Below are 12,418 nucleotides of genomic sequence, written 5' to 3'. Positions count from 1 at the left end.
TGTTTAAATTCAAGGCAAACGTTAAGTGAATAAAATTCTTGGCTACAGACACCATATAATGGTATGCAGAATGTGGTTTATTTTTGAATTAATATCTTGTCATTAAACATAAACTCAGGCTAGTTGCATACTGTATTTCTGAGTCAGGTCATACCAAGCCTGTATATAGGTCACACCAATTCTTGACAAACATTTGTCTGTACATTTTCTGTTTTAAACTGCTCTCTCTTTTTTCCCTTTTTCTTTTTGGGACCTGGTCCATCTCTAACGGGGGGGTTGGATCAGAGTATGCCAAAAGCAATATTATTGGGCTTCAAGTACAGAGAAAGCCTTGTTTCATAACTCAAACCAGACTGTGAGTCCCTCTAAGATTCTTGGATCTCGTTAGCTCACCCCCTTCTGACAATGACCCCCTAGTAGTTGACCACTGTTTCCCCTGCTGACAGCAAATGGCTGGTAACTGTGCACATAGGTCCTCTATGAATGATGTTGTATTATGTTATTACATTTTGCATGTTTGTCAAAGGGTCACTGGGGTTTTTGGTTAACTACTGCAGTAAGACCTTTTGGTTCATTACCTTCTGCAGTGATAATATGAAGGTTGAATTGGTAAGTCTTAAGCAGGCTTTTAAAAAACAGATAATGTAAAATGTCTAGTCCTACGTCAGCATATCACAGCTAGGCCTGGAATATTAGGCCTATATGATATATAATACATATGAAAACTTACACGGTTTGATCGAAATTAATCTGCAAAAGACAGAATACTGTTTCAGTGGACGAATATGCTTAAATATTATGCAACCATGTAGGCTCAAGGGCATCTCTGTAGACTTGCATACGGCAGACTTCCGGAACCATTTTTTAATGGCAACGTGTTCCACACGGCGCTTTTGTACTGTAGTCAAACATTAGCTTTGGAATGTTTGTTGCTAACAAGCCAAGGGTACGCTCACAGAAACCAAATGGACATCGTCATCAGATGAAATATCAATTGCTTTTGATGGAGTGACACTCGAATCCTTACAACAGGATTGTAAGAATATTTTTGCAGATCATTTCTGTTGCTGTGTATTAGGTTGACAGCCATGTATAATTTTAACGCCAATGTAAGAAAGGCGACAGAAATTCGCTGTTCCTTAAGTGCGAGCTAAAGTAGCTAACGATTAATGATTGTGAAGCAACATTGATATACTTATTACACAGTTACCGTGTTACAATAATGCGGCAAATTAACCATTGATAACGTTAAGCAGTTGGCATCTTGCGGTAAGTATTCATCCCTATAATCTCTGCACAACGTAGTAAGGATGCTCTGATGATGCAAGATGCTCTGTGGAACATTAACATTAGCGTCAATCGTTTGACTTGCAATTAGGTGAATTCGTTTTTATGGGTAGATAACGTTTGTTGTCTGATGTGTCTCTTTCAGGTCAGTATCTGTCATAATGAGTTTTTTACGCAACCGCCTCGTCGTATTGGGACTGGTATTACTGGCCACTGTACTGCTGTATCTGCTTCTTCCGTCCATACGCCAGGGAAGCATGGAACCGTCTTTGGAGGTCCAGAGGATGGGATTGTCAGTGGGCACTCCGCCTCCCTCCTCACCCATCAATATCACCATCCGGACACGGCAGCTACCAGGAGACCCTCCATTATTCTTCCGAGAAGCTCTCCCAGTCGATGCAGCTGGAAGGCAAATCTTGCCCAAGTGAGAATAACTCGGTTTTACAACTCGGTCGGACAACGGAGTAGTGATGCAAAACCCAGTCAATCTCATAAACTTAAATCTTAACTTAAACCTAAATAAGTACTTCTCCGAGTATACTAAAAACGGTGTCTGTCATTTGTTTCCTATTTCAAGGCTTCAGATTGTGTTGCTGCATGGCCAAGCCTTTACCTCCAAAACCTGGGAGGAGTTGGGGACTCTTAGTCTTCTTGCAACTAATGGATACCAAGCCTTGGCTGTGGACCTACCAGGTACTATCAGCTGATAGCAGTTCTTAAACACATGCATGCAGTGCTCCCATCCTGCAGTAGGCTTATTCAGTTCCATGTTGTACCCCAATCTGACTTCATAGATAGATATATAGATACTTTATTGATCCCCAAGGGGGAATTCAAGTAGCAGTGCTCATAGCTGTGCTGTAGCCAAATTCTCTAGGATCCAACATATGTTTCTGTTGTATATCAGGATTTGGGAATTCTCCAGATTCGGAGACAGTGAAGACAGACCAAAGCCGTGCTGAGCTACTGCGAATGTTCTTGGAGTCACTTGGGGTGCGCACTGCAGTTCTGATCAGCCCCTCTATGAGTGGGCACTATTCAATGCCCTTTCTCATGAAGCACAGCACACAGTTGCATGGGTTTGTGCCCATCGCCCCAGTTGGCACTCGCAGCTACACTGCACAGCAATATCAGGCCATCCAGGTGAGTAGGAAACTTTTTACCCCAGATTATTTGGTTTCTCCTGTGTTACTCTCCTGTGTTACATGTGTATGTTCTCTTGGGTCCTTTGACTCTTCCTACACCTTTCCACAGTTTGGGAAAATGTGACCATTAGATTTGTGTAATCCTGCTAAATGCTAACCAACAAACAGACATGGGTGAAAACATAACATCATTGGAGGAATATCTTTTTCTGATCCAGTGAGCGGAATACTCTGAAGTATTATGAAAAACAGATCTAGAATCATTGTGGGAGCATTTATTTGGCCTACATGACATGCCCTAAATCACACACACTGCAATGTTTTTCACATAAATGTGCTCATGGTGTAATAGTTCTTGAAGAGCAACATTGTCGGTGATGATTGCAGTATCGCATTGATTGATCATCTTTTCTTTGTCCTTCACTAGACACCAACACTGATAGTTTTTGGTGAGCTGGACACCAACCTGGGAGCACAGTCTCATAAGAACCTACTGCAGCTGCCCAACCACACGGTGGCCAAACTGCAAGGGGCACGGCACGCCTGCTACATGGACAAGCCCCGCGAGTTCCACCTGGCCTTGCTCGATTTCCTGAACAAACTGGACTGAGACTGGGATAAAGCCATGTCGTGTGTGAGGAAGAGCAAAAGAGGTGGAGAGACTGAGAATAAAAAAAAAGATAGGTGGGTGGCGGGTGATCCCACAGGCCTTGGAGGATGAAGGGTGGACACTCCCATTCAGATATTCCACCGTGAACGTTCCGCTCAGTGTATGGGACATATATGTATGCTCTAACGTTCCATCATTTTAGAACCACTGTGCTCCACTGAAGCACTGTCATTCATGTTGTGTTACATAGATTAGTCCCATGTTGCAGTATTTTATTCATTTATTGAACAGTTTAGTGTATATTTCAGAATGCTGGAATGTGAAGTGAACTTTAAAACAGAATTATCATCCTTACTGATGTTAGGGTGTGTATTATTTCTTAAGAATTGATAATCAGAGATTGTTCTGCTTGATGCAGTGATGTGTCTCACCAAACAGAGAATGCGAAAACAAAAGAATGTTAGAAAATGTGTCACATGTAACAGTTTTCCATTTGGAGCACAATAGTGTGCAACAGCTGTTCTCAAACCAGTTGTCAAGTAGTGCTGACAGATGGAATATCAGCACAATGGCCATTCTTTTCTGCAATAGATGATAACGGAAAAGGGGTTGAGCAAAATATTTATTGCAATATTTAATGCAAGCTGCACAGGGCCTGCTGTTGCTGAAATCTTAAGATGACCTTAGTATTGGCTTGTTAATTTGAAAGCTTTATTTATTATCCACAACATTTAACACAAATGGAGACATGTAACATTTGAAGGGGCAGCTTTTTGCAATTGCAAATGTGACTTATGGTTGTATACAAAATGAAAACGTGTACAGTTGTACAAATGTTACATTAAAATGTGTTGTCATTGATTACTTATCGCGTGACATTGGCGTTTTGAAACACTAAAGATAAGGAAATTGTTCAAACAAATATGTAGCCTAGTGCTACGCACCGGAGTTGTTGCGTTTACGTTCTTACCACACGTTTACAATCTCTGACAATAATTAACATCGATGAGTCGTACATCGACTACATGGCCTATTATATTTGCAATAGCAGGGTTAAGAACAAGCGAAGTTTGTACAGAGTGAGAATCTGACAAGGTAGGTACGGTAACTTAACTATAACGTTGACGCTGCTGCAGGCATGTTTATTCGTAAAACACCGCCAGGGAATCATGTACTATTTTACAACCGTGATGGGTAGAGTTGTGCCATTGCAATTTCTTTGTCAAACGACCCCCGCATTCGGAGAGAGGGGGAAGTTGGTTAACTTGGCTGTAGCTAGCTAGCTGGCTAATGTTATTTTCGACTACACGTAGGCTAGTCAGGGATGAATCCTATGGGATGAATACATATTCAAGTTTACTGCATTACCCATCATGACAGTTTTTAGCTAACTGCCATTTGCTTGTTGCACACATTTTCTAATAAATGTAACATGTTTGCAGGTTGCGTTACCTTTTAGATTGTGATAACGTTAGGTTTGTCGGATCAGGCTAATCTCATGTGTTCCCACCATCAGTGCGAGGGCAAACAACCTTCCCCAGGCACCATTCCTGGAACATTAATCGATGGTCTCTTTCTAGGTGGGGGTGCAAGTATGTTACCAGATAAAGATGGGCCAAGCAATATGGGCGGTGGGACCCAGGGCACTGATGGAAGAGAAGACCCCTCTGTGACACTCTTTCGGGAGTACCTACGACTTAAGACCGTTCACCCGCAGCCTGACTATGGTAGTCTATACTAAACAGAAGCCACAGAAAGGCTTTTGGAATGATCAAACTGAGAACTATTGGTTGTTGATTGAACAGATGAAGACGTGATGTATTTGAATTATTGTGATAATTGTCCTCTTAGTCAAGGCCTTGACATTTAATTTTCAATGAGGCAGTTGTATCCAGCGTTTTATGCTGTCTCAACAGAATCTTGCAAGGTACAGTCTGGTTGTTTAAAGAAAGTGAACTCTGATATTGCACTCTTGACTCCTGACTGTTAATGATCTCAGAGATATCAAGGTAATGATTATGGACTTGACAAGCAGATAGGCAGACACTTGTATGAGTAGCCCTGTATAATGTACCCAGGTGTTTTGGTATCTGTGTACTGTAGGTGTCAAAATACATCTTTGTGATTTGCACGCTTGCAGATGCAGCCCTAGGGTTCCTTGATCGCATCGCCAGTGAGCTAGGCCTTCCCATGAAGAAAGTGGAGGTATATATAGCTTTACTCAATTTAATCTGTAATACAGCCACATCCACATGTATTTTTGTTCTAAACCTTTCAGACACCATAGAGCTTTTTCTAGACTCCTGTAACACCATTCACACCTGTGCATTACATATCCAGGTGTGCCCTGGCAGGGTAGTTGCCATCATGACATGGGTCGGCACCAATCCTGCCCTGCGGTCCATCCTGCTGAACTCCCATACAGACGTTGTTCCTGTGTATTCGGTATTACTTTTGGACACCTATTTCTGGCCTGGTATTAAAGATGGACCGTGGCTTTCTCCTCCCCCTAAACTCTGTTTCTATTCCAAAATCCCAGGAGCATTGGAAATATGACGCGTTCGCTGCCGTCAAGGACGCAGAGGGCAACATATATGCAAGAGGGACACAGGATATGAAGTCTGTCACCATACAGTGAGTTATTAACTTTGCTCTACCAATGGGAATACCATGAATATGTGGGGATTCAGCCTGGAATCATTTATAGAACTCTACTGATTCTTAAGAAGATGAAGTAGGTCATCAGCTGGTTAAGCCATCATTGAATGGCTTCATATTTATCCTCGTGAAATGTCATCAGTTCTTTTTGATGGAATCTCTCAGGTACATTGAGGCCATCCGGAGACTGAAAGCTGAAGGGAAGAGGTTTGCTCGCACCATTCATTTGATGTTTGTCCCAGGTGAGTAACATAAGAGAGTCTGACTCCATATTCATGCAGTGACAGAAATGCAGTAATTTATACAGCAACAGCCTATAAAGTGATTCAGCCAAGACCTGTACCACTGGTTAGATATTATGTATTGTGTGATTTGGATGGATATGACTACTTTATTTGCAGTTGTGCTGTAATCCTTACCAAATCTATCTGCTGAATTTCAGATGAAGAAGTAGGAGGCCACAAAGGAATGGAGACTTTCATAAAGCACCCAGAGTTTAAGCAGCTGAACATCGGCTTTGCACTTGATGAAGGTATAACACATTCAAGTTCTCATTCAGTTGCAGCTCTCAGACACTGTAAGCATGGTAACGATTGTTTTATTGTGTGTGATTGGCGGTCCAGCAGTGGTTACGTCTTCTAATTCAGGTCCATTAATTAACAGCCCAGTGGTTAGATACACATTTTGCATGTTTACAATAAGGAAAAAATAGACTGTTCTTAGTTCTTCAGTTCTGCATCAGGAAAAAGGATATTTTCTCCAATTAAACTTTAAGATGGTTCCACATGCTAATCTCTTACTGACATTCCTGATGCTAGCTCATTGTGTTGCATGTTTGCATGACTGTGTTTATGTATCTGCAGGTCTGGCTAACCCTGGAGAAGCGTATACTGTGTTTTATGGGGAGCGGAGCCCCTGGTGTATGTACAGTGTTGATTTTTAACATTTCTTAACACTATTACCTTACTATTACTACTTACTGTATATGTGCCTCTTCAACTTTGTTGTTTGTTTGTTTGTTTGTTTGAAGACTGTTAACATGTGTTTCCATGTTTTGCTCGGTCAGGGATCACGGTTCACTGCCCGGGCAGTCCTGGCCACGGCTCCAGATTTGTGGAGAACACTGCCGCAGAGAAGCTGGTGAGTCTGCAGTCTCCACTTCAGGTGTAGACAGGAACTCGGACTAATGTGCGCTAATATCCATAGAATGGGAGAATATTATGAATTACGGTCTGTATGTGGTATGGACAAATAAATGTAATCTTTTAGTTGGTCTTTGGAAAAATAAAAATAAATTGGAAAATTGAAAATCTCTAACCTATCTTAACTGTGCTCTGTTTTCAGCGAAAGATCATCAACTCCTTCCTGGACTTTAGAGAGAAAGAGAAGCATAGGTAAGGCACTAAGCTTGTAAACGTAGTGAACAAGCATCTATGCTGAAGCATTAGTATAATATTTTGATATTTAAGTGTGATATATTTCTTTCCTTAAAATTTGTTTGGGATTTCGCTTTATGCCGTTTAATGTAATGAATAAACTTGACCTTGAAGTAAACCCACCAACCCATGTAGTCCTTCCCATAAAGAAAGTCATTGTACAAATACACTTAAACCTCACAACCTCAAGAACAAGAACGTGAGTGTGTGTGATGGTGTGACAGGTTGGACATCAGTGAATGCTTCACATTGGGTGATGTAACCACTGTGAACATGACAATGGTGAATGGAGGAGTGGCGTACAATGTCATCCCTGCTGAGATGGACGTCAGCTTTGACATGAGGATTCCACCAACGGTCAACCTTCAGGTATGTGTACACAACAGAAACAGGTCTTCTAATTTAACAAAGATGTATTAACAAATGGTTGCTTTCTTACGTACTGAATATGGACTACGAGGGGGCTAAAATGTGTATTTTAAAATGCCATTCTCATTATATTGATCTGTCTCATGTGGCACAAATGTTAATTTACAATTGTCCGTGTTTGTTAAGTTTACAGAAATATCTGATATAATGATATATGTTCTTCCACAGGAATTTGAAGAACAGATAAAACGGTGGTGTCAGGAGGCTGGTGAAGGCATCACATATAAGTTTGCCCAGGTCGGTCAACTGGCCTAATCAACTGAACATCTATATATCTTGCATGATAAATTGGCTGGTACACTCAATAGGAGCATAAAGTAGTGCCATTGATTCCACTTTGTACGGCAGATAATTTGTTATAGAATTTTGTACAATTAATTTTAGTTTCCATCTAGTTTCAGATTTTTGATGCCCTCTCTTTTGTTGTCATAGATTGATTTTGCCATCTGGTGGTAATTTTGGTACCACAGATGAATGAAGACCTAGTTAGGCAGTGATCACGATTCGAACAGACTTTTATTTACAATGATACGCATCAAGGGAGAGACAGCATGACTTTGCATAAATATCCACCAGCTGCTCTAACTAAACAAGGAAATGGTCAGGGTTTAAGTATCCTTCCAGGCTAACAGGAGTTTGCGTTGGTCATCCCACCCTGATCAGTGCCAACCTGGTAATCTAGAGCAGATAGCTACTAATGCAGGGGATACACCCATGCAGAATAGCGAAACGCTGCAAAACCATAATATTCCCTCTTATCTCTAAACACATAGTCACACACAAATATACTCAGGGGCAGTACAGGAACAGAATGTTAATTTATGTTGAAGAACACATAATAGAAAATGTTCAATCCAACCATGATTCTGTCTGTAAATGCAAGGATGCATTTTCAGAAACATAAATAAACATCAGTACATAAGCTACTTATGAATATAAAAGCGTTGCAAAGATACTGCATCGATCCGTAGTGTATTGCATTACTAGGCTATGTGCTTTGTCTTACTCTTTATTCATTTAGGCTATTTATTCTGCCGTCTCCCGTCCTGCTCTGTGCCTGTGTAGCGCACACATTCTCACCAGCAAAGACCTATCACCTGTCACTCTTCATCGTAGGGGAGGTTTTTGCATCATTCCCGCGTTATAATCACCAGCCAATCAAGGTGGCCACTTCAATCAAGCTTGTGCATGAGTAATGATGTCAACAATAGCAACGGAGCTCTTCTCTTATCTTAGGACTTGTCATTTTTCCTTACTAAGAGTAGGTCTGAGTGGCTTTGTGAATAGGTTTTCAGAGAAAACTCCTAGCTAAAAAGTTTCAGTGCGATTTAGGAGTACTCCTAGTGGTAAGATAAAATGCTTTGTGAATACGGCCCCTTGACGTTATTGTAATGTTCTTTAGGGTGATGTTATGGAGGTTATCGTGATGTTCCTGACTCTTAGTGCAGTTTGTGCTATGTCCCTCCACAGAAACACATGGACCAGAACACAACGTCTACTGAAGACACTGACCCATGGTGGAACACCTTCAGCTCCACCTGCAAAAGCATGTGAGAAAACACACATGCTCGCACACTCATACAGTCTCTATCTCATTCTCTGACACTTTGTAGACTCTCAGGCCAGTGCTTTAGTGGAATGATGTGTTCTTGCTGTTCTGTCTTTGACAGGAACATGACTCTGACGAAGGAGATCTTTCCTGCTGCCACCGACAGCCGTTTTATCCGAGCTGTATGTATTTCAGATTCGTCTCTCTCCCTCCTCTCTCTTGATGTGGTTTTTCTTGTTGCCTTTCACACAAACACCTAACACAACCCCACACACCTAACATGCACTTCCCATGCATTTACTATGCACTTACACTTCCTTTCTTCCTCCTACTACTTCCCTCTATCTTCTTCTTATTCTGCCATTACCTCCTTTGACCCCACTTTGACGAGTACTTAAACATCTGCACTCTCATCCTCTGATAGTCGTATTTATTGTGGTAGTATTTATTGTCCTTTGTCCTTAGCTTGAATGTTATTTGTCATTTTCTATGTCACTTTGGATAAAAGCATCTGCTAAATGCATAAATGTAAACAAACAAACAAACAATCCCCTCATATGACCTCCTATGAGTTTTGTTTTGGTACCAATCATCAACATTGGACTGTAGATGTTATTTCAATTGGGTGTAGTTTCAAATTAAAAAAAAAAGAAAATGTTCACCTCTGACCCAATGGTAATGACTGTTGCCCATGTCCACAGGTGGGTCTTCCAGCCATCGGCTTCTCACCAATGAACCACACGCCCATCCTCCTGCATGACCACAACGAGCACCTGAACGAGCAGGTCTTCCTGAGGGGCATCCAGGTGTATGAGAGACTGGTACCAGCCCTGGCCAGTGTGCCTGCTCTACTTGGGGAAGCTTGAGTAGCTGTCCTGGCATCGTGCCCTCTACCCAAAACCCCCCCCCCACTCCTTTGCCTCTCTCTCTCTCTCTCTCTCTCTCTCTCTCTCTCTCTCTCTCTCTCTCTCTCTCTCTCTCTCTCTCTCTCTCTCTCTCTCTCTCTCTCCTCCTTCCTCTCTGGTGTCTGTCTGGCCTAGTCTCCTGTACAGGTCTGCAGCAGTGGCAGCATCAGCACCATGAGACCAGTGCTGTGTAGGATGCGTCGTCCTCATGTGTGATGGGGAGGCTATCATGAACACCTGCACTCACATCACCTGTACACACACCTGCTCGGCTTTATGTCATGACACTGCAGACCTATGTGGCCTCTCTCAACTCTTTTCAATTTATTCCCTCCCCCTCTCCACCTTTCCTTTTCTCTTCCTCCTCCCTCCCCCTCCCCCCTTTCCTTTTCTCTTCCTCCTCCCTCCCCCTCTCCACCTTTCCTTTTCTCTTCCTCCTCCCTCCCCCTCTCCACCTTTCCTCTTCCTCCTCCCTCCCCCTCCCCCCCTTTCCTTTTCTCTTCCTCCTCCCTCCCCCTCTCCCCCTTTCCAGCCTCTGTCCTTCTCTCTTTTTCCTTCCGTGTTAGGAAGCGATTCAGCAACTTTATTATTCTCCAGTTCTACTGACTGCGATGTTGCACATATCCAAATCTAAGTTTATTAAAAAGTTAATCTTCAACAGAGTTCTGATTACACCAAAGGCTAACTTTAATGGGGGAAAACTATATACCGGTATATGGCATTGCATTGCATACTTATTCAGTTGCTTTAATAAATTATCTCAGGAGTTCTTTTGGCACTAAAGTTTTTACTGAGCAGTTAAAGAGTGTCTTATCTGCTAAAACAGTAGAGAAAGAATTCATTCATATGGAATCTTTAATATGTAACCATACAGGGATGAATCAAGGTGCTCATTAAATGCTGCTAGACTCCATTTCTATCTCATATCACCTCTCCTCTCCATTCTCTCCCATCTCATCTCAGATTCTCATAATCACTTGTGAATTTGTAGATCTCCTAGGCAAGGCAGGTTTATTTATATAACACACTTCATACACAAGGGTAATTCAAAATACTAGAGACATGATTTTTTTAATGAACACGTCATTGGACATTTCACGCCCATGTCTATTATAACACATTTAGATGTGTATGGAATAATTTACAGGACCTCTGTCAAGAGTGATTTTTTTGAACTGTCTGCTGTGCTGACTCCTTTAACAATACTGTGAGCTGATTTTGTTTTGGAAATGTTGAAATTAAAATTAATTGAGAAATAAAATAATTACATTTTGCTCAAAACGTGGTAAAAAATGATATCTTTGTCATCTCTATGCCTTGTGAATCCTGAATGAAAAGATCTAGACCGTAACCACAAGGGGGCAGAGCAGTGTGGATTTTGATGGCACCATGACCATTTAACATCAGGTCAATCACCTTTCCTGAACTTTTTTTCCATATCTTACACATGAGAGTTGATTTCTAAAGTGTAGGAAGACTGCGGGAGATTATCTGATTTTTATTTTCTCCCCGGATAAGAGTTGAAAGCATGTACATTGTCTAAAGTTAGAAAACATTTGGGAGTTGTTTTTAAAATGTTTGGGCATCCACTTTATCTTCAACAGGAAGAAATAAATTGTATTATGCCATCAAATGTGTTATTGTACAGCATGAAGCTACACACTTAACCTGCTCAAAATCTAGTCTATATTAGACAGACTGGAAAACAGAAGGCAAAGGCTAAAACCATCTTAAGTGGCACTCACGACGCAGGCTCCTGCCCTCCCTCTCTCTTCCGGAGGAGTTGTGGAATCATAGTGGGTTGGTGCCGCTAAGGTCAGGTTAATTAAACCTGCCATTCATATTCAGGCTGGGGACCAGAAACAGACTCCCATGCAGAGTGGGGATTACACCACGCTAAGGTCAAATGGGACTAGGAGGGGGGTGCGTTCAAAACCTTCCAGTCTCAACACGTTTTCTAATGCCTACTGTCAGATGCACCAGCAGTCACAATGACTATGTGTATGCACTTCATTATCCTGGTTATGAAGCTTATCCTAATTTTGGTCTGAAATCGGGATATGATGTTTACATGCGCAAACACAAAAACAGGATACTTCAAAATCCCCATCATAACCGGGATACTGAAGTGCATGTACAGTACCAGTAGCCTGAAAGTGATTTTTTTTTATTCAAGTCTCATAAATTCCTTTTTTACTTTATAACCGTAGTACATGACTTGCTTGTCAGCACTCTTTGTGGTCTCTCTATATGCCCCTTGTTCTTGGCGCCCACATTTTCTGATTCTCAGACATTGACTCGTAAAATATAATTTTGTCTGTATACAGTAACTGTGTTATACAGTAACTGTGAGTCTCATTTTCTAACCAAGTCCCCAGCTCTCTCTTTGAAACAGTTCA

General features: G+C 41.6%; 2 protein-coding genes across 3 annotated transcripts; both read left to right on the top strand.

Annotated features, from left to right (window-relative positions):
- Positions 1-923: 923 nt before the first annotated feature.
- Positions 924-3,906, top strand: abhd14a (abhydrolase domain containing 14A). 2 transcript variants are annotated; one of them, XM_076268925.1, is made up of 5 exons: positions 924-1,036; positions 1,433-1,711; positions 1,865-1,980; positions 2,195-2,430; positions 2,860-3,906. In XM_076268925.1, the coding sequence occupies exons 2-5, from the start codon at positions 1,449-1,451 to the stop codon at positions 3,040-3,042; spliced, it is 798 nt and encodes a 265-aa protein (XP_076125040.1). In that variant the 5' UTR covers positions 924-1,036; positions 1,433-1,448; the 3' UTR covers positions 3,043-3,906. The 2 variants fall into 2 exon arrangements, with proteins under 2 accessions (XP_076125040.1, XP_076125042.1); XM_076268927.1 differs by lacking the exon at positions 924-1,036 and adding an exon at positions 1,045-1,269.
- A 138-nt stretch (positions 3,907-4,044) lies between these two features.
- Positions 4,045-11,275, top strand: LOC143104693 (aminoacylase-1A-like). The gene is made up of 15 exons (XM_076268924.1): positions 4,045-4,137; positions 4,623-4,769; positions 5,183-5,247; positions 5,383-5,487; positions 5,582-5,676; positions 5,866-5,942; positions 6,143-6,232; positions 6,564-6,620; positions 6,767-6,840; positions 7,045-7,094; positions 7,361-7,505; positions 7,734-7,802; positions 9,036-9,115; positions 9,236-9,296; positions 9,816-11,275. The coding sequence occupies exons 2-15, from the start codon at positions 4,637-4,639 to the stop codon at positions 9,978-9,980; spliced, it is 1,266 nt and encodes a 421-aa protein (XP_076125039.1). The 5' UTR covers positions 4,045-4,137; positions 4,623-4,636; the 3' UTR covers positions 9,981-11,275.
- The last annotated feature ends 1,143 nt before the right edge of the window (positions 11,276-12,418 follow it).

This window comes from Alosa pseudoharengus, unplaced genomic scaffold (assembly GCF_046254945.1).
Source record: "Alosa pseudoharengus isolate Yale_2024_CS ecotype anadromous, Long Island Sound unplaced genomic scaffold, YU_APseudo_1.1 YU_APseudo_1.1_scf_5, whole genome shotgun sequence".
NCBI lineage: Eukaryota > Metazoa > Chordata > Actinopteri > Clupeiformes > Clupeidae > Alosa > Alosa pseudoharengus.
The sequence above is the reverse complement of the archived record's forward strand: the minus strand, read 5'-3'. Positions and strand labels throughout refer to the sequence as shown.